General features: G+C 43.0%; 1 protein-coding gene across 3 annotated transcripts; it reads left to right on the forward strand.

Moving 5' to 3' along the window:
• The first annotated feature begins 1338 nt into the window (after positions 1-1338).
• On the forward strand, positions 1339-22818 carry cacnb3b (calcium channel, voltage-dependent, beta 3b). Of its 3 annotated transcripts, none has more exons than XM_076741043.1 (14): positions 1339-1665; positions 13457-13576; positions 13826-13948; positions 14032-14153; positions 14387-14439; positions 14764-14783; positions 15005-15085; positions 17614-17672; positions 17890-17990; positions 18158-18309; positions 18658-18753; positions 18881-19051; positions 19140-19187; positions 19301-22818. In XM_076741043.1, the coding sequence occupies exons 1-13, from the start codon at positions 1627-1629 to the stop codon at positions 19167-19169; spliced, it is 1167 nt and encodes a 388-aa protein (XP_076597158.1). In that variant the 5' UTR covers positions 1339-1626; the 3' UTR covers positions 19170-19187; positions 19301-22818. The 3 variants fall into 3 exon arrangements, with proteins under 3 accessions (XP_076597158.1, XP_076597155.1, XP_076597157.1); XM_076741040.1 differs by lacking the exon at positions 1339-1665 and adding an exon at positions 9937-10156; XM_076741042.1 differs by lacking the exon at positions 1339-1665 and adding an exon at positions 10096-10156 and having other exon boundaries at positions 19304-19434.
• Positions 22819-25694: the final 2876 nt, after the last annotated feature.

The raw sequence follows: 25694 nt of genomic DNA on the forward strand, positions 1-25694 counted from the left end.
GCTGGTTTGCATCACTGAAATAAGCTTTTAAATAAAACATGTCCTGATCTCTCAGCATAGTTAACTCCCACATTCAGGCAGTTTAACTCTGTTTGGATTCATCTGCTCTCAAACATTTTGCTTAGTGTTACTTGGATGTTTGAGCTTCACTGCTCAGAATGATATGTTGAGTTTGATACTTGAGACGTTTTCACATGCAGATACTGAAGGGGGGACATTTCTCTGGGTTTACCCCAAATCCCAGTTTTCCCATGTGTGTGCATGAGCGTGATTTTGCTACTTTGGAGCCACTCATGGTTCAGTACAGTATGGAAACTTACACAAAGCTGATGTGGATACCTGAAACTTCCAGTGCACAAACACAAAGGAAGGACTTTTTATTGAGACACCTTTGAATTGAACAATATTGGTTATTCATTTATTCTCAACTCAATAATTTTTAGGAATCATTTCACATTGTTATTATTCTGATGGTATTTCTAAAGCGTGATCATTACATTTCACCTGTGTACCAAATTTTACTTCTGTTTGTTCCATACAGTCCATACATACACCAACAAGCTGCTTCAAATCCAGGACAGTGTGAAATAACACCAAGCACAAAAGGTGCCCCACTCCACTTTATGGACCCCCTCTGTGGCCCTGTGTGTGTGTGTGTGTGTGTGTGTGTGTGTGTGTGTGTGTGTGTGTGTGTGTGTGTGTGTGTGTGTGTGTGTGTGCCTCTTGTCTTTTTGACATTGGCAGTATAAGCTACCTGACTGGAGCGGTCGATTGGCCCTGTGTAAATGGAAGGCGTTTACAGGATGAGAAGGGGCCAAAGTGCTGGATCAGTGAAAACCGAGACGACCCGCATCCAGTCCCTGCCTGGACATCATCCTCGCGCTGAAAACAGCATCCCAACCAGACAAACCTCAAGACATGGCATAAGTGCCGCTAAAGGAAGACCGATAATGATGTAACACATTTCATTTTATGACATGTCTGAGTCATCCCGTTTCACTCATTTCTTTCTAAGCCATAAATCCTGCTGAACACGGATCTTGAGGGGCTGTGTGAATAACTGGGTCGAGAAGATACTGAACCACACTGAGAGGAAATACAGTTTAATTCTGCAAATAGAAGTCCACCCAGTTACATTCAAATAAAAATACATATATCACTGAACGAGTTTGGGCACAAATCCAAGAGGACTGATGCCGAACTCAAAGACGATCGCCATGTACTCAAATGGAACAGAAATCCCACAAAAAGCAGCAGAAATTGTCGGGCTGCGTGAAAAGTGCAGTTCTTGCATAATTTATTGAGAAAGCTGTAATCTATCCATCCGTGTGTCCGTGCGTGTGGCTTTGTGTACAGTCATTGATCATGCCTTGGACCCACAAACTGGAGATTTCACCGCGCAGATGCCGCCGGAGCTTCGCGTCCAGATGAAGCGCTGAGGAGCAGCCGAACCGTCTTCTCCCGGGTTGTGAAAATGTTTGGACGAGGCGCGGTGCTCCGCCTGTAGTTGATGCCTTTACTGTAAAATAAACTGTGGCCTTTTTTCTTTCTTTTTTCTTTTTTTTTAAATTCCCTTTCTTTCACCCAAGTTTGGGCTGAGGTGACCGAGATCCCCGTAAACTGCGGATGTCCCTGACCAATTCAAGCGTCTTTCTGCTTAACGAGGTGGGTGATTGTCAGCTTTTCTCTTCTTGTGGATCTCTCCGAGGGTGGTCGAGGTAATTGAGGGAGATTTTGGCGGCGCTGCGTGAAGCTGCATGTGTCGTGTAGCCCTTCATTGCTGTGCCTTGTGCAGACATAAACAAGCAGCAAAGGTGGAAGCAGGTCCTTGTTGGGATGCCGATAATTAAATTAGACAGACTGACCTCGCTGGGAATCTTCCACTTCGGAGTATAGAAGTCTCGGCATGCATCGGCACTGTCAGTCTGCCAGCAGACATTAGACACAGATGAGCAGGACTGCAGGAGGATTTGAAATGTTCATGCAAAACATGTGGACCAAAATAAAATAACTGGTCAGCTGGAGCAACAGATGAAAACAATCACTCAGCACTGAGGGGTGTGTTCATGCTTCCACCTTATTATTTATTAGCTCATGAGATAAATAATTACAATTCTGCGCAAGAAAAAGCAACAATAATTAGGCTTTAATAATCATTTTTGTCACACATGCAGACAAAGTGGGGTTTTACTCATATTTGAATGAGAAAAACATTCATATTAAATCTTATGACTGTGTTTAGACTCATCAACAACTCTCTCCGTCACTTCTTTACCTGCTGCTGTGATGTCTGCACATGTGGGACCGACTCAAATTCATGTTCTGACAAATCTGATATTCTAACTGTAATCTATATTCTCAGTACACTATGCAACTGGGAAAAAATGTATATTTAACATCAAAAATGTGGAGATATGAAAGAGGGGAAATTTAGAGTGCAAGATCCATCTCTAACAATGTTATGTGTAGCAAATGATGATGTAATAGGTCTAAATGATATTGCAATATGCATGTATATGATGTAATCACCCAAATGAGTCAGAATTGTAATCCCAATATGTTTACTAATGTAATAATTCTGTGTATGTCGTGTAATCCGTTAGCTGTGTGGACCGAGTGCAGAGTTGTGTTATTATGAAGTCAAGTGTGATGAAATAACAATGCAATAAGTGAGCAGAAACTCCACCAAAAAACTTTCATCTTTCATTTTTGTAGGTTGTTTCATCTTTTTTTGTGTTTGCCTAATTTTTAATCAAACGTTAGCATGACTCTCTTTGGATCAATCAAGCCTGGAGGTGTGATTGATTGAAGACAGACTGACTGATAGAGAGATAGATGCTTGATATTTTCTAGAATGAACACGTTTCTGAAGGTTATCAAACGCTGGCCCACCGGTGGGATAATCCATGATCCAAGACACCTTTGGGGCATCCATCTGCATCTCTGTGAGCTTGTTGTCCCACCCAGCGCGCCTGGATTGTGTTAAAGGTGCTTGAAAAGTCATAACACGCGACTTTGACCGTGCCGCCAGCTGGGAAAAAAGTCCTCGATGGAAGCTAGATGATTGCATCATTTGCTTCAGTGTGTGTCTGGTAGGCAAACTGCAGGGGGTCTAGTCAGTCTCTCAGCACTAGATTCATCCTGCATGCTGGAGTGCTAAAAGTCTCTCCAGCATGGCATTGAGGCAGGTTTTTGCACACCAGATTAAACATCTCTTCTTGGAAAATCAGCTGTAAATGACATGTGCAATCTGTGCCATTATATTTGAGATGCACAACATTTAGTGAGCTGTGAGACACTTGCTTTGGAATGATGTCTTTTTCCTTGCTTGCCTTCTATTTGAGAAAAGAGTCGAGTTACAGAGAAGAGTTTTTTGAAAAGTAAAGTTAGTGACAGAAATCTTGCCTGGTTTAATCAAATATTAGGTTGTAGCAGAAGACAGAGAACAGGACATGTGTTGCAGACATATTGAATTCTTACCATCGCAATTAACCAAGATTACCAAAGATTAAATTTGTGTTGCTTATTGTTGATAAATTGCACACATTTCACGCTAATGTGTTGTATTTTTTAGGACATTTCTTATGTTGGTGTACTTAATCAGTACCTTAAAGTACACTCTGTGTGAAAAGCTGCTCACTCATTTCACTGGCATCCCACCAGTCTGTTTACCTCCTCCCTCCTCCTTGCGTGCACACTTCAAACAGGGATCAGGTCTCTGTTGGAACACAAGCTGTACCTGCATGTCTGAACCCATCGACTAGTGTACAAACCTCATGAAAGGATTTGGCAGCAGCCAGGTGTCATCTCCCTCCACTCAAAAATCAAAATGCAGCACCCCCAGCACCTTAAAATAGCCCCTCATCCATAATGCACCAGCAGCAGCTCTGCCCACAGAGGCGCTTCATATGGGACAGACTAACAGACATCTGCACTCAATGCTTGGGTGCAGCTCCTAAAGCTGCTCTCTCTCCCGTTTCTCTGCCTGTCTGCCGCTCAGCGCAAAGAACCGTGGAGTTTAACTTTCAAACCTTCATTCATTCATGTTTTATTCACATCGACTGCTCATGCAGAATTCGAATGGATGCCTCCTCCATCTCTCTCTCCTTCTTTTTTTTTCTCCCCCGCCTCACTGTTTCCTGCAACCTATCCTATGAATTATGAATTTCAGCTTTGCTGGAGATTTTCACATAGCCCACAGTTATGGTTTTATGTTGTCCAACTGGTCGTTCTTTAGACGCACGTCGTCGATCTCACACTGTACCTTTCGCTAGACGTTCAGATACATCCTTTGTCTCTTTAGGTGTTTGTTTGGTTTGTACAATTTAAAAGCAGAAACCATGATCCACATCTGTGCATACCCATAACACGAACACTCAGCAGCTGAGCAGTTGTCAGAGAACAGGCAGCCATGACATCTACAGAACACAGTGAGTGAACAGAGGGCTACGCTGGGGACGCCTCCACATGTCGAACAGAGACAACGTACATGGCTCCCATGGCTCCTCACCACCATATGACTTCCTCCTGCCTTAAACTTTTGGATTTTGACATGTTGAAATCCACAGTGGCTGACATAACAATGTGACAGGACTGTAGATTTTGTCTTTGTGGTTGTAAGCTGCATGGCTGTGGTTGTGGATATGCCCGCCCTCTTACTTGTGTGCACTCTTGGTCCAGGTTGTTTTTCACAGTCTGGGCTTGACGCATTAGTTCCGATAAAGGGAAACGTTAAAGCTACAACATGCAATTATATTCCAGACGTTAGTGTGCTTTCAACTTTGCGGTTTTAACGTGACACTGACTCTTTGCACAAAGTGATGTGCTTTGGTGTGGAATAATTTGACTGGCCTGCACAGAGACCTGACCTCAACACCATCAAACACTTTTGGGATGAAGTGGAACACCAACTGTGCGCCAGGCTGTCACCCACCACCAGTGCATGACCTCACTAATGCTCATGAGGTTGAATGGCAGCAAATCCCTGCAGCCAGGTTCCAAAATTGTGTGGAAAGTTTCACCAGAAGAGTGGAGGCAGTGTATTAATGCCTGTGAAATACATGTTCAAAAATCACATACTGTAGGGATGTAATACTCATGCATCCACATAGTTTTGTCTATTTAGTGTACGTGGGAACCCCAAGAAGTGACTAAATTGAGAATATGATGCTTTATAATTTTTTTTTTTTTTTACATGTTTGTTTTTTGCCAGCATGAGTTTCTAGAAAGTGTGGGCAGATTTTCCAGTGAGATAACAGTGAGAAGAGATTTTACAAGCCTGATTGTTGAAAGTAAGATAAAATCGCACCCAAAATCTTGTTCACCATATTGATGTTTGAATCGTGACAGAGTCCTGAATGAACTATACATGCGGTTGAGATACAGATCCCCATTGGACAGGCGAGGTAGAGATGAAGGGAGGAGAGGAGAGCAGGAGAGAGGGTGGGGAAGGATGATATGCAGAGCAGAGAGAGTCTCACTGACGTAGCATAGGGTTGTGTACTGAGAGTGGTAGAGAATAAGGGGGGGGTGGGGGGGGTGTAGAGAAAGAGAGAGGGATAGTCTGCTTACAAGCACGCTACAGTACACTTTAGTGTTACCCAAGAGAGAGAGCACACCATGACTGACTAGCAGAGAGCGCGAGCGAGAGAGACGGGGAGTGAGCTCTCCTACCTCCAACTGAGTAAGTATACTGCTATCTCTTCTGCATCTAATCTCTGCTGCAAATTGCATTGACAGCCACCATAAACCTGGCAGCTGATCTGTACATCCTCTTTAGATAATACCTAATTAGATGGTGATGAAAGATACAGGTTTACTTTGTAGAGGCAGGAAAACCTTTCAACTCTGCTCCTTTGAGTGAAAGTTTGAGAAATGGAGTTGACGTGTGCGGCACTCAAAGTGGGGCATGGCCGAATTTCCGTCTACATTTGAGCGTTTTGAACAAATTTGATGAATGTCCAAACTCCTCACCCTCAGAGCTGACATTTCTGTGCAAAGTCGGAGTTGCACTAAAGCAGAAAATGGCATTTAGTGCAGCTGTGTGACAGAGGAGCAGTGGTGGGAAGCTGTGGGCATACTTGCAGGCGTTCATGCTTTCTCTGTTGGTGGGGGGAAGGAGTGCATTTGGGACCGCTAGGCTTCCTGTGTGGGGTCAATTAAATACTGCATGAGACAGAGCACTAAAAGCCTGTCCCGTGAGGAGCCAAGTGCTTTGTGTGTTTGTGTGTGTGTGTGTGCGTGCATGCATACTGTATGTGTGTGCGTGTTGGCGCATCAGTGTGCAATGCCTTGATTAAATTTGATGAACCAGCAATGTTGAGAGGGCCAAAGATTCCAGTTCAGCTTCTCTTTTGGTTCCTGTTTAGAAACTGTGTTTTTATGATTTTTTACTTATTAAAGACAAGAACGAAGTCAGAATGCGAGGGAGTACGCTCTCTCATTTTTTCATTTGACATCTGTATGTTTGGCTGGTCTTATCTAGGACATTGCTTTATTTTACTATTTTAAATCTCTCCAGTTGATTCATCCGGCTTTCTTGGCTGTAACAGCTGCAATCTGTATGCTCAAATGACTTTTATTTTGATAGACCAGCCTGATGTGCTCACAAAAATGTTCAAGACTCAAACTTGAAGGAAAACACACTGTTTTTAGATGTAAAGCTGGAATGTGCAATTATGTAGGGCACCATTACATATTGATAAGTCTGACATTCCCTCAGTTAGCTCAGCCCACTAGTCAAGATGCACCAATTGGGCCTAACTCAGACCTAGAGTCTAAATCAGGTCAGCCTCTAACAAACACATCTGATTTAATGAAGGATGCAGCAGCACTGTGCCATTCTGTGCTGCACTGTAGGTACACAGCTTTATGTGGGTTAGCTCCAGCCTCTCTGCACTTTGAAGCAGTTTGGTGAAGTCAGGTTGAGGGATCCTCGGGGGGGATGAAAGCCTAAGTATGCACAGCATAGCCGGCAAGGCCACATCGACAGCATCGATGAAAAATAGAGATTCCTGGCCAGACTCGCTGCATCCCGCTCCTCTTCCTCCACTGTATGTCAGCATCACTGTCGCCTCATTCATGATGATTCACGTCATTACACTGTCCTCATTGCATCCGTAACATTTCTCTTCACAGTTGGTTAATACAAGATGTCCACTGCTCTTAAACCTCCATACACACTGCTGTTGCCGTGAGGTCTTGGTGCCTCTGGTGAGAAAGCAGTTGTGTAGCGTGCATTGAAATGACTTGGAAGTGCTTATTTATAGGCTGCCAAGGACTCATTACAGGCAGGGAGAAAGTATCCTGAGGTAACATTAGAGCGGGCGGAGGGTGGAGCAGCTCGGGACAGGATGGAGTATCAATCTGGGTAGGTCTCCTATTGATCCACTCTGCCCTACTCTGGTTGCACTGTCAGGAGACCTTCTCTCTGGCTCTGGATGGTCCACCTCTGGCTCTAATGCTACCCCAGCTCCCACTGCACACAGATTGCAAGGTGCCTCCTCACAAGTCAGAGGGTTGGAGATATGGGCGGTGACTGCAAAGCTTCTCTGCTTTAATCTCCAGATTCTTCCCTGAAGTGCCCTTTCGCAAGTCACCGAGCTCCCAGTTGGTGCAGAGCTTCTCAGTTGCTTACAGTACAAAAGTGTGGTGGCAGTGGGCGGCTCTGCGGTGCTCAGCAAAAAAAAAAAAAAAAAAAATGAACAAAGGGCTCAGTATCGAGCCTTAATACTTTTTATAGTACAAACTGAAATGTGCCTGTGGCAACACCAGCACAAATTAGTACTAGTACTAACCCTAAACTGTGTTAAAGTTTGGCATTGAAAGTCATATTCATACTCTCATTTAATTAGACTTTATCAGATGTTTCCTGATGTAGAACACATTTCATTAACACATATTAAGAAAAGTATTGTTCGTTGTCAGTTTTTAGTTTTGAATGACTTTTACCCACTTTTCTTATTGTGCACATCCACATCAAATGGTCAGCGTTGTGTCTTTGTGTAACCATGTTCCTGTGTGGACTGTAAAGAGAAATGCTAAAAAAAGAAACATTATGAAGTATACCTGCATCACATTATCAGGAGGATTGAACAACACTAGATGTAATATCATCCTGTTGGAAAGAAGATGAAAAAAAAAAACTGCAGCTGAGACTGAATCCTCGCTGTAGACTGAAGAGGGACGAGCCTCGCTGGCTGTCTGTTCTTATTGTCCATACAGGCACTTAGTTCACATTCAGATGGGCTATCTGGCATCGGTGAATATAGCTGAGCCAGTCTCAAATCTGCTTTGCTCTTTCTTGAGGGAATTCATCAAAACTCAGTGAACTTTGACAATCCTCCACTCTCCTCTCCCCACTGCCAACCCCAGTCTGTGATGGGAGGAGTGGAAGGAGAGGAGAGCTATATTTAGACTGACTGAAAAGCAAAAAAGAACAAAAAGAAAAAAAAAAAAACATTCTACTGTTAATCTCTGGTTCTATTGTTCTAATGTATCAACTCCTCCTCTCTTCTCCCTTTTTCCTTTTGTCCCTGTTTTCTTCACACTCTTCCACATTTCCTCCCTTATCTTCATCAGTCGGTCTCCCTTTCTTCAATTCAAGTTAAAGATCTTGAACACTGGCAAAGCAGACAAATGACACGATAAACCTTCATGAAAATCACAGTTCAGGCTTTTGTCGTAGTGTGTCTGTTCGTTCTTTCTTGCACCATCAGCCTAATTTGCTATTCAGGTGTGATTTCCTCTCTGCTGCCTGTTTCGAGTTTTCATTTTATTTCCTGTGGTTTTTTTTTGCTCCCTCTCCATCGTTGCATTCCTCTCCCACTGTTTGAAAGGCTGTTATTCAATGGCGGCTCCATGCAGAACACTAATGATGAAAATAGTCACCCTATCTTCTCTCTCTCTGCCTCTCTGAGGAGCTAGTTGCTCTAACTACAATAATGTGTCTGTGTGTGCATGTGTATGCACGTGTGTGTGTGTGTGTGTGTGTGTGTGTGTGTGTGCTTGAAAGCTTGCTTCCCTTTAATTTTAAAAAGCCACGCAGAAATATAGCCCTGAGACATTTTTTGCTAAAAGCCCTGGTGGAGTGCTCTTAATTCTTAAGCAGCCAAAGTTGAATGAGGGTGAGGGAGTGCATGCTGCCAGCATAATGGTTGCATAGGGTCCTCAGTGCCTGGGGCAACCTGGAGAGCAGGCATGCAGCCCCGGCTTGCCATGAACAACGAGGCTGTCTCCTACAATAGAGACCTCTCTGCTGGCTTATTAAGACATCTGATGGACTCTAGATGGCTGCTTGCTGACTCACCGCTACATTTCTGTTCTGTAGGCTCATGCATCACCTTCCTGTCAGGATGGTGCAGGTCAGGCAGACAGGCAGGCGGCCACAGCCCTCTAGTCCTCTCCTCTCCCTCTTTGGCCATGCACGTCCTCCTGTCGATATGCCTCTCTGTCCTCTGCTAACTTTACACCCTTTCTGTTAGTTTTTGCCATGACTGTTGTTGAAGCAGTCACCTGTTAAGCAAAGAGAGGTAGTAAATGGCAAATTACAGACTGGTTATTATTATTATCACTTAGCATGGCTTACATAACCGCTCAGTCTTTGTTCTGTCTTATTTATAGAAGTCCTATCTGTGCCCATGTGTGAAAAACGATACTCTGCATTGTGAGAGTCATTTTATGTCACTTTTTCTTAATTGACATAAGAGGAATGCATTGGAGGAAAAAACTTGAAAGGGTTTTGATGCTGGGGAGGCATACATGAGATTTTTGGCTTGGGGGGGGTCAACTCAGAGGAGAAGAGAGGAGGGGAGAGGAGAGATGGGGCATGAAACCAGATCCCTCCTGCTCCTTTTCTGACATGAGGGCTGGCTCAAAGCTGAAGAGACCCACTGTACTGTACCAGTATGCAGCCGCGTACACACCAGTGCTGCAGTCAGGGCATCAATTTTGTATAGGAAATGGCTGTTGAGGCAGCGCAGCAACGTCAGCTGTGAAGCACTTAGACTGAGCGCGCCACCCTCTCTCTCCCCCCTGTAACCACGGGCTGAGAGGAGGAGGGTTCTGCCTTTTTCTGTGCAATGGGGGAGAAGAGAGCGCTGGCAGCACAATCATGTCTGCCTCCGACTCGAGCGCTACAGGACTCATCTGTAACAAGGTACGCTGCTGATGCTCCCCGTTTTGTGTCATCACTCTGCATGCAAACTCAGTCTCTCCGTCCATGAGTACCCCCCGTCTGTCTCTGTGCTGAGACATCTTCTTCTTTCTGTTTTTCTCTGCTCCCCTCCCCTCTCACTCTTGTCTCACCAGAAGTCTATTCTGGTTCACTCACTTTGCCAGCATCTCCCGACTTCTCCTCCTCCTCCTCCTCATCATCTTCGGACATACTGTGCACATGCAGTTTGTCTACCTCAGCTCTGGATAGGCTTCTTTTCTGCTCTGCATTGAACTTGTGAGCCCATCTGTTGAATGGCATGGTTTTTGACTCTGTTATTTTGTGTCATCTCCTGTCTTTTTATGAAGTCATTCATACTTTTGAATATTGTAGCTGAGCCCATCCTTGTGGCTCTGTTTGCTCAGTCAGTTTCATGGTGTTACTTTGGGTGTGCAACAGCCATTTTCACTGTGAAATTTAAAAAAAATGAAAGTGATCCTTATATATGGTGCTTCAAATGGAAGTGGAGGACCATATCCAGCCAAGTGAGAATATTTCAAGGTTATGATTTCTTTAGTATGAAATTCCCTTGCATAAAGAGGAAATTTGCAGTAAAATAACTGCAACTGTGGAAGGCACCCGCTTGATGTGATTAACTCAGGCTACTGAAGCCTCAAATAAACTTCAGATAAACTCTGGAAAATATTTTTGCACAGGACGAGGGCTGTGGATTTCGAACCAAATCACCTACAACGGAAGCATGTTAAGAAGGGATCTCTTTTTTCAGTATTTCTGCTTTGTTAACATAGTGACAGCTGGAGAAAGACAGGACAGGTGGGAGAGAGAGGGTGTGACATACAGGAGTTGGACACCACAGTAGGAACTCAGTCTTATACATACAGTGCATGGTACACCTCTACAGGTGAGCATTCCAGGAAAGGATCTCTTAAAGGCCGGTATGAACAAAGGGAAGATCACAGCATCAATGTCATATTGAAAATACACTTGCAAAATGCTGTCCTGTTAGTTTGTCAGTTGATGAGGTTTTATTCAGTGTCTTCAGCCAACACCAAGGTGAATTTAAACATTTTCATTCATGCACATGGCGAGTCGTACAAAACAGGCAAGAGTCTGACATCTCTCTGACTGGGAATATCTTTGAACAGCACAGCACTGAGGGACTTGTCAAATCTTCATAGTAATTGGCCGTAACATGTGAATATCAGTCACTCATCACACAGCTGAAAGGCACTGTGGAAGAGAGAGAATGAGAGCAGCATCCGTTTACATGAGATGTTTAAAACTTCCCACACGACTGAAGGAAATCTTTTACAAACACTTTGTGTTGAATGTTCAGACTCTTAATGTTAAAACATGTCTAAAAACATCTGGAATGTACTGACTAGTGGGAAAACAGGGAGCAACACACTGCTGACAAAACATACTGTACATATCAAGTGATTACGTGAACTGGCTTTATTGTAATAATCCCTTAATGCAGTGCAATATTTGTCTGTAAATGGCTACACTGGTGTCAGCAAGTGGAGGCTACTTTGAGAATATCAGAGATCAAAGATTAAACATTGCATGTTATCCTTATTACCCGATTCTCTGCAGCTGCTAAAAAAACAGACAGCAATGAAAATCTGAGTATTTTGCATAATTGAAGCTCATTTGGAACCCGTGTGGAATTAAGCAAAGAGATGTGATGCTTTAGCCACAGAGAGAAAGAGACTGGCTGTCCTGTGCTTCAACTTTAAGGGAACATGTCTTCAGTTTTCTCTTGCATATATTTTTTTATTTGTGAAGATATAAAAGTGCGATCAGTGTAGAGGAGGAATATGTGCAGATATTTTGTGGTAAAGAGGCTCAGACTGCACTTCAGAATATCATTCCTCTTCATCCATCCACAGAACTCTGTGTGCTTTAATTAGGTTTTGTTTCTTCTGCTGGTAGACTCTTCAGACTCTGGCAGGCTTTGATATTCAAATGATATCCACAAACTCTGCGCTGGATTCAGCTAAAGCGTTTTTTTTTTTTGGAGGTGGGGGGGGGGGGCAAAGTAGGGATGGAGGGAAGTGTAGGGGAGGAGGGAAGAGAAGAGGGAGGAGGAGACAGGTGGAGAAAAAAAAGGTAAAAGAAGGATGACGTTGTTATTGAGCTATATTTGGCTGTCTTATGTGGGTGCTCCTGTCTGGTATGTGAGGTGTCTTCCAGCCCTGCACCCATCTGGGACTGCAGCTATCGGGGAAGAGCAGGATGCTAATGGAGTGAAATGTAGGATCTGGTGAAGTGAGGCTTTTGTTAGAGTTTTGTCTTACAGCATGTGTTAAGTGTAAAGAGGATGGCAGTGTTTCATAGGGAAAGAGGTAGGCTTGTTATTGTTATTAGTGATTGACATTTAAGTCCTTTCTCAGGAGATGTGCTGTGAGCCAAAAGAATTTCAATTCAGCTTGTTTGCTTTTGTGGCAATGTGTTCTTTCATAATGCAAATGTCAGTGTCTAGTATGTCAAGCATATACAGTCTGACCACAGAATGAGAGGCAGTTTCATTATGTCAGCAAGCGATTATTGGCGATTATTGTTCTTAAATGTCAGGTTGGTACCACAAACTAAATAAAACAAAAAGGTTTTATTTAGGTGATTATATGTCATATAAACACATTTTTAATATGCTGAATTCGGATGTAAGCTGCAGCATTTTGATTCACTGATACACAAACAAATTCACAACATGAACTGCAAGCTGAAAACATATAATTAAAACTGACTTGCCTATTGACACGACACCACATGCTGATACAGACCAATCTGGAGTGTAGAAAATGGATCGAGACATGGATTTGGTTGTGTCTTTTTTCCTGGTTGAAGTCTTCGGGCTTTAGCCAACATCTGGTGTGCCTGGTTGAGTGGATACGTAGACAACAAGTGCGGTGCTGGTAGTTGGTGTTGTTGCAGCACATGTGCACATGTTCCCCTGGGACGGCTGCTTTGGAAAGCTGCAGGAACTTGCTGGTCCTCGCAGACTGGGTCACATGGCTTTGGGAAAGGACTGGCAGGTTCAGAGACGGTAGAACGAGGAGAAAGACATGGGAGACACGGAGGGAGATGTAGGTGATCTGTTTGGAGCTACATCAGAGTGGTTTTCTAGAAGATAACAGTTGCTATATGATGAGGAATTCTGAGCAAATAGCAACAGCTGCTGCAAGGCGTTAGCTAAGGTATTGTGGTGGATTTACCTCCTCTCTGCCTGGGCTGTAACAGTCATTCCTCTCCTCTCCTCTCTCTCCTCTCGTCTTTCAGGGTTCAGCCGATTCCTACACTAGTCGACCCTCGGATTCCGACCTGTCCCTGGAGGAGGACCAGGAGGCGTCTCGGCGTGAAGCCGAGCGCCAGGCTCAGCTGCAACTAGAGAGAGCCAAGGTGAGAGCCCGGGGGTCAAAGGTCAATGCTTGTCATTAAATTCACCTTCAGTTCCCGAGGCGCAGCATGTAAACGGCTGAGTCATGTTAATACTCAGAGGCTGCTTTTCAATTGACGGATTTAATCTTGTTGTAGATTCATTCAGGTCTGTAGAGCCAAAATTAATCATCAGCCTGAAGGAGAGAGGCAGTGATGGCATATACAGCACTGCATCTCATTTATATTTTGTATTTTCTTACCTTTCGACAGTCGAAACCAGTAGCATTTGCAGTGAAAACCAATGTGAGTTACTGTGGGGCCCTTGATGAAGATTGTCCAGTCCAAGGTGCCGCCATTAACTTTGAAACCAAAGACTTTCTGCACATAAAAGAGGTGAGAGACCTTCCCCATTAAGATTATCACACTACTTGCAGATCAAAGCGGAGTCATAAAAGGTGTGTTTGACTGCCATGCAGAAATACAACAATGATTGGTGGATCGGTCGGCTGGTGAAGGAGGGGGCAGACATCACTTTCATCCCGAGCCCAGTCAAACTGGAGGCCATGAGGATAAAACAAGAGCAGAAAGCAGCAGCAAGGTCAGAGGTCACACAGTTGTGAGAGACCTCTACTTATCTCTGTGTCTCTGGCTTTCTGTCTCTCTCCACTGCCCTCATTCTACCTGCTTCCTGTCTAGCACAGTCTTTGAAAACTTCTTTTTGTTAGATCTAGTTCTTGCTCACGTGTTGCTCAGTTTTGCGAGTCCCTCTTTCTAAATTGCCTCCTGAGGGGATTCACGCATAACGAAGCTTTGCATTATGTTGCTCCACAGGAAAGGAGGGAACGCTTCATCCGGAGGCTGGAGGTCCACCCCGCCATCTGCAGGTAAGTGGGACTGTGTCTGTCTGCTCTGCCTCTACTGGGACTGCATGCTGTCACAGGGTCAGATTTGCACACAGAGCTGTTCCTGGGTGAAAACATTTGCCTTTATCAAACTAAGATGAATGATTATGTGAGATGAACACTGATTGGCCACAATGTAAATGTATTTTTCTTCAATCCCACATGACGTGCACGTTTTCTCTGACAGCACACAGTTACAGAGCTTTAAAGCTGAAATGTTTTCTCCTGAAGAAAAGGCTTACTGTCAGAGCCTTGTCATTAGCTTTTATCCTTCTTGCCTAATGTTGGTTCTGTTTATTCTGAAAGCCAAACAGAAGCAGAAACAGGTATGTTTGGCATTGTGCCTCTTCCACTTTTCATCTTAACAATTCATTTAAGAGCATCCTTAATTATACTGCTACCCTTAATGCATTTTCACGACTCTATGCATTGCTAGTGACTACTTTTTGAGGGTGTTAGCAAGTTGCGTGCGCCACTACTGTAAATTCACTTCAACGTGTGTTCATTTTCCACCTCCACGCCCTGTCTGTGCTTGTGGCCCGTGCAGACCGAACACGTTCCTCCATATGATGTGGTCCCTTCTATGCGGCCAGTGGTGCTGGTGGGCCCTTCACTGAAAGGCTATGAGGTGAGACAACCATGAATGTGCTTTTCAGTTTGTATAGTTTGGTTCTGATTATTCAAATGTTGCCTTGAGTTGAGGAGCAGTTTCCTGAATGTGGTCAGATATGGAGCATGTGCTGAAATTATTTAACCATTTAACCAGTTATGTCAAACACAAGAAAACATTTTGGCCATGCTAGCAGTTGAGCATGGCTCATGCAATGTCAGTCTGTCAGTTGGTTCAGACTGAAATATCTCAGCACCTCAGTGTTTCATCTAGAGGAAGGATTACCATGAAATTTTGTGTAGATATTCATGTTATAGCACAGATAGATATTTGATCATTTTGGGGATCTTTTGACTTTTTCTCTAGCACCATCATCAGATCAAATCCACTTTGTCCAATATTTCGGTTTAGGATCATACCTGAAAGACTAGCAACATTCCCATCAGCCTCAGCTGCACTTTGTGTGTAGTGCAAATTATCAAACTAAAGAAAGATGGTGAACACAGTAAACCTGCTTAACATTTGCATGTGAGCATGGTCATTGAGAGGATGTTTGTGTGCTGACATTAGCACTTTTTGATTCATAGAACAAAAAAGGCAATCAGTAAATGAATCAGTGATGAAGATATCTGTTAATACCAGCCAGAGATGTGACATATTTGAGCCTATATTGAGTTTATATTTCTATGTTTATGTTTGAGAACATATTGTCTTCTCTGGACTGTTTGTTCCAGTTTAATCTGCTCTGTATTTTCTGGTCCAGTATGGACTCGCCGGGTTTGATCTAAAGGGAATCGCTCTGGCCTCCATTATCCCATTAACACTGATACTAAACACCACAGTCACATCCTGATGAAATTATAGCACATACAACAGGAGTCTTAGATCCATTTTGAGTCTGCATGCATGGCCCTTTGTATTAGCTACTGTATGTGATGTGCTCTCTCTGTAACACATATAGGATGGGATGTATGAAAACACACTGCTCTTAAACTCAGTAATCATAGAATATGTCAGTTTCGAATGAATCTGCGGATGAATATGCTGAAATTTGAGGCGTGTAATTGAACAGAATGTCTCTGTGCCTCAACATTTTCTCTCTGCCTGTGACTGCGCAGGCTGTGTGCCAAGCCGTTTGTTTTGTGTGTGTGTGTGTGTGTGTGTGTGTGTGTGTGTGTGTGTGTGTGTGTGTGTGTGTGTGAAATATTTATGCATCGCTCTGGTGATGTGCTTTGGGGATGCTCCAGTGGTGAACGCCAGCCTGCCTTCTTCTCTCTTCCTTCCTCGTTCTCTTTCTCTCCGCTTGTTGTCTCTCTTCTACATTCTGTATTCGTTTTCTCGCCATTGTTGTACGACGTTGCCGTCCTCTTTCCCTCTCATGCGCTCTTGCTGTATTCCATCCCTGTGTTGCACTGTGAAAGAGCAACACCGCTGAGCGCTGCATCCCTTCTTCCAAAGACCATTCATTTTTCAGGACTATTTGAAGATAGGCTGCTTCACTTCACCCTCACAGTGCAGATGCAAAATAAATAAATAAATAAATAAAATCCTTAAAGACCCCTCCACACATTGAAAAAATAAATGAAGTCTGCTTGGAATAATAATTTCAGTCTGATATGGTTGTTACAAGTTTGATTAGCTGATTAAAAATTCTGAAAATTACATCTCCTCCTTCTCCCTCACTGAATCTATCGATATGCAAAAAACTACTGTACGCAAGCCGTCTTAAGCTGACACTCTGGACCGTGATTGGCTCCAGACGAGTTGTGATGGCTCCAAATCATGCTTGTGTTTTAAACTCACATATAAGGTGAGCACAGAGACATTTTCCTCTTCCACAGATGAATGTGGAAACAGCCTTCTAGTGTCAAACCCTCACATACATCATCCTGCACAGTGAAGCTCAAACGTTCAAGTGAAGAAACAATAAGACTCATTTCTGAGTGGAGGGCGACTTTAATGGTGCTCATTTCTATCTGTGCTGACATCCTTCCTTCAGGAAGAATCTATTTGCTGAGGAAACAAAAGCATATTATTGCTTTAATGTCCTCGCGGTCCCGGTATATTGTAATAAATGTGAATTTGCCAAATTGATTGTACTTATGTGTTGACCGTTTAATGCTACCATTAGTAAAAGAGATAATATAAAACTCAACAATCTAACCAAGACTTTACTTTAAGTCCACCTATTCGGTATTCAAAATCAGTATATAAGCATCTGATGAATGTTTTAGAACACACTGTAATGTAGTTGTAAGCAGATATGAGTTGAGGCTGGTGTATAAAAAGACAATTAATGACAATATAATAAAACACAGGTGTAATGAATGTCTTCAAATATTGCTCTTAAATTGTCCTTAGCAGCATACAAACACATTATTGTGTGCTGTAAAGCATTAATTAAGTGTTCATATAGTGCTTATAAATGCTCATGGGAGGCTTAGTATGCTACCTTCATCAAAAGTGAGAGAATATTATTAGATATTTCCCAACACGAGCCTCTTCTAACTTCTCTCCACTCTTCCTTCCTCCCATCTGTCGCCTAGGTAACAGACATGATGCAGAAAGCCTTGTTTGACTTCCTAAAGCACAGATTTGACGGCAGGTGGGTACAGAGGTCTGCGTTGCTCTCTTCAGCTGCAGCTCAGCGTACAGTAACGCTGTGACCGCGCTCCAGAGCCGTTTGTGAGATTCACGTTTCACGGTCGATAGGACACATGATGATGATGATTTATTTTTAGTTGCAAGAGAGTACAAGTTCATCTCATCCTTTTGAAACGGAACAGTTGTGGATGTGATGTGATAAGACGCCTCTTCCGTAGGATCTCTATTACACGGGTGACTGCTGATCTGTCACTGGCGAAGCGCTCGGTGCTGAACAAGAAGGCCATAATGGAGAGATCCAACACTCGCTCCAGTCTAGGTTAGTGACAAGAAAGTTGTCTTTGATCTTTTTAGGCTAAATAAAGATTAACACCAGCTGAGAATAGATGCCTCTTCTTCCTTTCAAGTCAGCTCTGCACTAGAAACTCAAGTGATGCTGCTCTGTTAAATGTGCCAGCTCCATGTCTTCTTTTGCTTTGTTGACAGCTGAGGTTCAGAGTGAGATAGAGAGGATCTTTGAGCTGGCCAAGTCTCTTCAGCTGGTCGTCCTGGATGCAGACACCATCAACCACCCAGCACAGCTGCTCAAAACCTCACTGGCTCCCATCATCGTCTACGTCAAAGTCTCCTCGCCAAAAGTACAGCACAACTCACATCAACCTCAACAAACAAATTCATTCAAGGCGGATGTTTTTGCCTGTATAGTACAGCTGAGACAGTTAAATGATTAATTATTTAAAGACAGAAAATGAATTTGCAATCATTTTGGTTGTTCCTTCAAGTAAAAAAAAATCAAACATTTGCTGGTTCTACCTTCTCCAATGCATGGATTTGTTTCTTTTCTCTGTTTCTATCAATGAAACTGAATGTCTTTGGTCTTAGATTCTTGGTCAGACACGAGACTTGGACTCTCAGAACTGAGCATTTTTCACTTTTTTGAGAAGCATTAATTTGAAAACCTGCTTGACTCTCTTTGTCTCCCACAGGTTCTCCAGAGGCTGATCAAATCTCGAGGGAAGTCGCAAAGCAAACACCTCAACGTCCAGATGATGGCAGGGGACAAGCTGGCTCAGTGTCCACCTGTACGTCACTCCGCCAAACACTCATGATGAGGCTCAGAAAATGCCTCTGAAAAAGAGTTGAGAATGCATGCAGTGATCTTTGGTGTGACCTTCCTCCTCTCTCATGTTCCTGTTTTTGATTGGTTAGGAGATGTTTGATGTCATCCTGGATGAGAATCAGCTGGAAGATGCATGTGAACACCTCGCGGAGTACCTGGAAATTTACTGGCGTGCTACACATCTCCCCTGTTCTGCCCCTGTTAACCCCTTACTGGACCAAAGCGTGATCACCCCACCCTCAGCTAACTCCAGCCAACAGGTAAGACGAACACACAACTGACTGATTTATTAACAGTTAGGCTGCATTATTACTTACAGCTTCTCTGTCTCTTGTATCCATTCCCTAGTTTTCTGAAACTCAAGAGTTGATAGAATGATTACTACCACTGACATAGGTGAGAGGACATTTTTTTCTCTTTCTTATTTTGATTGGTCTTTGTTTCTTTTGCTACTGGTTTCTTGTACTGGTACTGTTTTTTCTCTTGAATTGTACCCCACTGCTCCCCAGCAGGAGCAGCCTGTGCTGTCAGACTGGGAGGTCATAGAGCACAGGGACCAGGGCGCCACCAGGGGGCAGCAGCAGCAGCAGCCCTCATCTCTCCAAAGCCAGCCACCACCTTCTCTGGCCACACCTGGGGCGAAGAAGAGAACAGGATCCCTCGAGAGAGAAAGAGCAGGAGGCTGGTGAGCTGGAGGAGGAGAGACAAACATAAGGAGAGGAGCAGGAGAAGGAGGAAGATTTGACCAGAGGAGCCTCCCTCTCACTGCTGCCCCCTCGGCAAGAGCTCCCTGCTCCCACCGCCACGCCACAACTCAGGGCCGCTTTCTACAGCTGCACGGCTGCTGGTGACAAAGACCAGTACAGCAGTGCAGCCACTGTATGCCACCCTCCCTCACCCTCCCCCCCTCCCTCCCACCCTGACCTTGTTCCCAACTCCCTGCTTTCACACTGGCGATCACATGGCACAGCTGAGCCAGCCCATGTGTGATCAGACACTGGCTGTCCCAGACACAGATAGGTTAATTCAGCTCTCACTGGAGACAGAGCACACACCTGTGAAGTCAGAGTAAGTTAGCATACAGAACTGTAGCAAAGCAATGCTATCAGTATTACACAAAACACATGAATATCTTCCCATTGTAGGGTTACTCTTGATAAACGTGGCTTCCCCCTCTGGCCAAAGAGTACAGAGATTCTGTGTGTCTTCCATCTCTACGGCTCTCTGTGAGCTGTCATTCCAGTCCAAATGTTTCCTCAAAGGCACAATTACTCCTTTATCACTTGTTTTCTCTACTTGTTTATCCAGCAGCCTTTTTTTAAAAATCATCCTTTTCCATTCATTTTTTTTTTTACAGTAACTATCTGTACCACAATCTATAATTCATATCTTTGCCCTCACTATAGCTGATCACAACAACAGTGAAGCAAAACCCATGAATGACAGTCTATATGCATCTTCTGTCACAGCTGTGAATGTATAAATGCTGGCTCCTTTGAATTAGGGAGGATTATTAACAATCGCTGTGGTTTGTTTGCAGATGGTTGGTGGCAAATCCCATAATCAAACTAACTAAAATGAAAATGCAGTTCAATATTTACCAAAAACTGTGGCTTTTAATATCACTTGTAGAGAGACAAGAAGGCTCTTCCAGCAAGTAATACACAAACACAAGACGCTAACTCACATTTGGCTTCAAGTGTGATTCTACTTAATCATATTTAATCATTTCTTCTAATCATACTGTTTGTCGGTTGCTGCGCAGTAATATGCAATTTTTCTCCCAAAGAAATTAAAATTCTTCTTTCTGACATAATTCGGTCCACCCAGAAATATAACATGTAGCATAACCAGATATCAGGAGATTCGCTGATATTTAACATGCAGGTTACTCCAAAAACGGACAGATCCAGGTGCAGTCTGAGGCTCTTGGTTTTGACACACCTGGTTTCTGACACCTGCTGTTTCCTGAGACCAAACTGCTCCTGATGATGGATTTAACGTGAAACTGAAAGCTTGAGGCTGGAACAATGATAACATTTATAACCCGGTGTTGTACGTTGTGTTTTTAATTCTTTTCTATTGGCTGTTTGTTGTACGTTGTTGTATGTTATTTTGAACAAAATGATAAATCGCAGAGAGGTGAAACAAAGACAAAGCAACTTGATCTTCAGGTTTCCAAGCAGACTGGAAAATATAAAAAACACCTTGTTCGGTACATTTACTGTATTGTTTCCAAAGAGAATAGATGAATAGATAAATAACACCTTTAAATGTTACCTCAGCGTGTGTGCTGAATGTAATTCATGGTGATTTTAGCACTAAACTAAAATAAACACATCGCCACAAACTCCACAGACAGGAACATATCTGCATTTTCTTTTTTACCATATCAGTGGTGCCATTTCAGTTTCGCACTTCACTGCTCCTCCGTGGTGACGTGGCAGCTGAAGTGGATGGACTGTAGACTTCTCTTTTGATGGGAGGGTGATTTTAGACCTCAATGGAGCTTCGATGAATATGAAGTAGCAATGCTGCGTCCGCTTGCACCCAGCCTCCACTACACCACCATTAGACTTTATCACCTCTGAGCAGCCCAGCTGATTTCAAAGGGTTACTCTCTAATAAGCTCACTAAATTATCTCATGATCTTTTGGCATAAACAGCTAAAATCAGCATGTGTACTGCAGGCCTATAAGTATATGGAGGGCGACCTCTGGTGGCATATATATGTTAGTCTTATATCCGCCACTGCTTATTTCTCTGCCCACTGCAAACAAGCTGCAAGACATGCATTTAAAATACATCTATAGAAGGATATGTACAACTTCCAGTCATACGACTAGTTAGATGCCTTTGCTGCAAATACAAAAGCTTCATCCGAACTTTAACCAATAGTCTCTCTTGCGTTTATTTAATCATCCATTTGCCTCAATTTCATGTCTTACTAACAAAAATGAATGCATCTCAGTAAGCACTGAGATCCTCACATTAATGCATCTGCTTTTATCATGTAAAACTATAGAATTCAGCTAACATACCACATTATGTAAATAATCTAATGTATGTGCATGACATATTGTATTCCTGTTTCATCAGAAGGGCTGTTTGGGACCATCCTCACATGAGCCATTCACTCATCAGAGTCAACATGACCTACATAACCAGTCTTACATTATCAAGGCTTCATTGTACATACTGTATATTCAATATGCAGATATTATTATTATTATTATTCTCAAATTGCACAGAAACAAACAAATGCTGACAGAGAGTAGAAAGGTTTTAGTCACAGTACAAAATTCTATATAAAACGCCTCAGAAAGCATGTGTTTATGTTTATTTTCCTCTCTTTTTAGAATGATGCACTGCAGTTGTTTAGGACCACCGTAAAGTTTGCTTCCACTGACACCCACATTCATTTCTGAAGGACCAGGTTTGAGATACAAAACTTCTACTTGATGAAACACAGAGAGCACAGAACCTTCTTTCGACAGAAAGATATATATCTATATATATCTCTATCTCTCTCTCTATACATCTGTATAGAGAGAGACAGACATATATACTGTATATCAGCTCCTTCTATTTGCTTAATTTTTATTGCAGGAAATTTCTACAAAAAGTTAATTATTCTTTGGACGTCCAAAGCACAATTTTTTATAATTATAATTTCCTATTGCGTTTGACTTGCCTAAATTCTGTATGCAATACAAAGTCTAGCATTGACGAGACACTAGCTGAGACTATCAAGATATCTCCTCAGTTATGATGGGGTATAATTGCACTACTATCATTTATACGTCTGCTTTACGATGCAATAAATGCACTAAACGTTATGCTGTACCCACCTCCAATGCTGAACAAGTTGTCTGGTCTAAAGATGATGTCAACATTTCACGTGGTTTCTGACAAGTCGATGAGATAAATGATATCCAACAGCGTCTGATGATGATGTGTACAGGGTGTGTCTTTTGTCAATAGCACATCTGAAAGAGGGGGTGAATTAAACACAACATTTAAGTAACATTTTTCGTGTGTGATGTTTTTATTCCTCCTCAGTGATTCATAATTTAACCAACAGAGGGCAGAAGAGTCATGTCTGAACCTTCAGGTTGAACGATGCTGTGCAATAATTAGTCCAACGCAAACCAGAAAATCATACAGTGATGGTTCTTGTCTCTGGTTAAACATCTATTTAAAGGGTCAGTTCGCTGTAATAACAAAAAAAGGAACCTTATTTTCTCACTTACCTAGTTTTGGTTGCAAATTTGGGATTTTTCTGGCCAGGTTTTTAGCTACAGTATCTGTCTTTGAGATTCCTGCCACCCCAAACTTGTGAACTGTTTTCACTGGAATTGTTTTCTACAATAAACAGTCTCTATAAAACCTGCACAGTCATGCAGGATTCTGGATTTTTCAGAGTAACAGGGACACAATTTCTGGAAAGACACATTGCTGTTTCATTTCTTTATTAGATTTTTTGGTGTGGAAGAGCTTGACTGGCCGGCACAGATCTCTGACCTCAGGCCTGTCCGGCACCTTTGGGATGAACTGGAACAACGAGTCCGAGCCAGGCCCACCATCAGTGCCCGACCTCATTTGTGCTCTCATGGTTGAATGGGACCAAATCCCTGCAGCCGGCTTCCAAAATCAGTAAGAAATTCTTCCCAGAAGCGAAGCAGCTGCCCCATCTGAATGGCCACAGGCTTGGAATGACACGTTTAGCAGTAACATGGGTGCAACATATGGAGAGTACACATACTTTTGGTGACAGCAAAGCTAAACTGGGATGCCCTGTCAACTCTGCGCGACATCATCTCAGACAAACATCCCTTCACTCAAATTTTCTAAGATCAGGAGAAGTCAAAGATGTCATAGCCATGGTATTTTCCAAGTCTCAGTAAATGCATGCTTTATTTCATCTGCCACAGTACACTAATGTGTTCAAATCATTCATAACTGCATCCACGTGTCACTCATTCAGATTCAGCTTGTGCTCTGTTTCCGACAGCAAGCCATGTTATTACCACCTCTATCTGGACATCATCATCACTGACCATCTGTCCCGTGCTTGGAATGCCACGTTTCATCGATTGGCGGCCGAATGTCACTTCCTTCTACACTTGATCTAACGCGTCTTCCCGGACACACTCACAGAAAAAATGTAAACTGCTGCTTCATGTGCAAATCTAGAACATAAGTGTGAAAGTCATGGAAGAAACCCTGGGTAACAACACCATCTGCTGATGAGTCTGTGGCAGGAAAATAAGGAAGTCTCCCAGTTCATGTTTCTAAGCGCCTGAGAATCTTGTAAGAGAGATAGTGACTCAGCTCTCGTGTGTTTTCCTGAGGCCGTGTGTAGACTGCTGCCACCCTCTCATTGTGCTGATGATAATTACCAACGCTGTCACTAAATATATTGAGCTGTGATGATTTAAGGTGTGAATGCTTTACCCTGCCAGTAGTGAGCCTTTCCTTTCCAGCCTCGTCCTTCTCATCCTCCAGCATCAGCCATATTGGAAGGTGTCACTTTATGCCGGATGATTATTCACAGCCACCTGTCTCTCTCTGCGCCGTCAGAGGAGCTCTGTGGCGGTTACACAGGCATTCATGAATGCTGCACCGTTAGTTTCAAAGGGTGAGAGAGAGTTCATAGTCTGCAACTTTTCTTTGGAAATGTCTTCATGTATGAAGTACTGTACTCAAGGTTTATCCACTACCAATCAACAGCAGAGCACAGAAATCTGGGTCCTGCACATATGAAGCCTTAGTGGGCCCCCTTGCTCTTGAATACAGCTGTTGCCACATCTGTACAAATAAATAATAAAGTTTTTATAATGCATGAAGAAAGCACAATCTCTGCATATTTCAGCCCTCTTTTCTCCACATACTTTAATTACTGTCACAGTCTTTTTAGGTCTTTATTACACCCTGGCAACAAGATAAAGGTGGAAAGTTATCTAGCTCTGCTCCCTTAATGCATTACTGCATCATGATAGACAATTGAGTAAGTCTCTGTTTAATTGTGGTTTATTTGCTGCATTAAAGTGAATTAGTTTCAAGCAAATGCTCACCCGGTTTGTTGCAGCATCGAAGAAGCATGTTGGAACTTAAAACATGTAAAGGCACAGTCCATATATTCAAATTGAAGGAAATGTTGCTTCATCTATCAGCATGCAACTGTTAGAATATTAACTAGCTGGCCATGTCACAGAAAAATATTAAATTATTCTGAAACACTAAGTAAGTTGTGTTCATTCAACAAAAAAGATTTTTTTTTGCCCACCATACTGCAGGATGAATACAAAATACAATACAAAAACTCTTTTATGAGCAGTACTATTATACACTCACTTGAAAGATTGGTGCAGAAATCACAGTAACTGCTATGAACAAAGAGAGAAATAGCGCTTAGTCAAATGTAAATAACAGCAATACTAAATATTTTCTCCTCGGCATGCAGACACAACCCCCACAGTCAGAGCTGTGCATGATGACAACAAGACATATTAGGCTGTAAAACACAGACGGATCCCAGCGTGAGGGGTGAATGATACAGGCTGTTTGTGAACAAAGGCAAATTGCTTTGACCCACTGGGGCAAAAACTGCAAGGGCTCTGATTGGTAACAGTAAGTAAATTAGCCAACGCACTGCCAGACACAGGGGAAGGTGGCTAATTGACTCTTATCTTTTAATTCTTCTTTTACTTACAGTGAGATGCTGTTTCCATATGGTAATAACCTTCAGGGTGTGAAAGTCAGTGTGCCTATGTGTGTGCGTGTGTGTGTCTCCAGGGATTTGACCGGCACAAGTGAGAGGAAAGACCTCTGACTTGACCCTGTGGACAGCCCATCGCTGCTCACCTATCAGGGGGCCTCACACCATCCCACCACATGCCG

Source organism: Chaetodon auriga, chromosome 10 (assembly GCF_051107435.1).
Source record: "Chaetodon auriga isolate fChaAug3 chromosome 10, fChaAug3.hap1, whole genome shotgun sequence".
NCBI classification, from domain to species: Eukaryota; Metazoa; Chordata; class Actinopteri; order Chaetodontiformes; family Chaetodontidae; genus Chaetodon; species Chaetodon auriga.

What these genes read in the sequence shown, in the direction of transcription:
- cacnb3b (XM_076741040.1), top strand. Translation starts at nt 10,112, where the DNA reads ATGTCTGCCTCCGACTCGAGCGCTACAGGACTCATCTGTAACAAG. An exon ending in AAGCACAGATTTGACGGCAG is followed by an intron (nt 17,673 to 17,889) that starts GTGGGTACAGAG and finishes CCTCTTCCGTAG; the next exon opens with GATCTCTATTACACGGGTGA. An exon ending in AGCTGGCTCAGTGTCCACCT is followed by an intron (nt 18,754 to 18,880) that starts GTACGTCACTCC and finishes TTGATTGGTTAG; the next exon opens with GAGATGTTTGATGTCATCCT.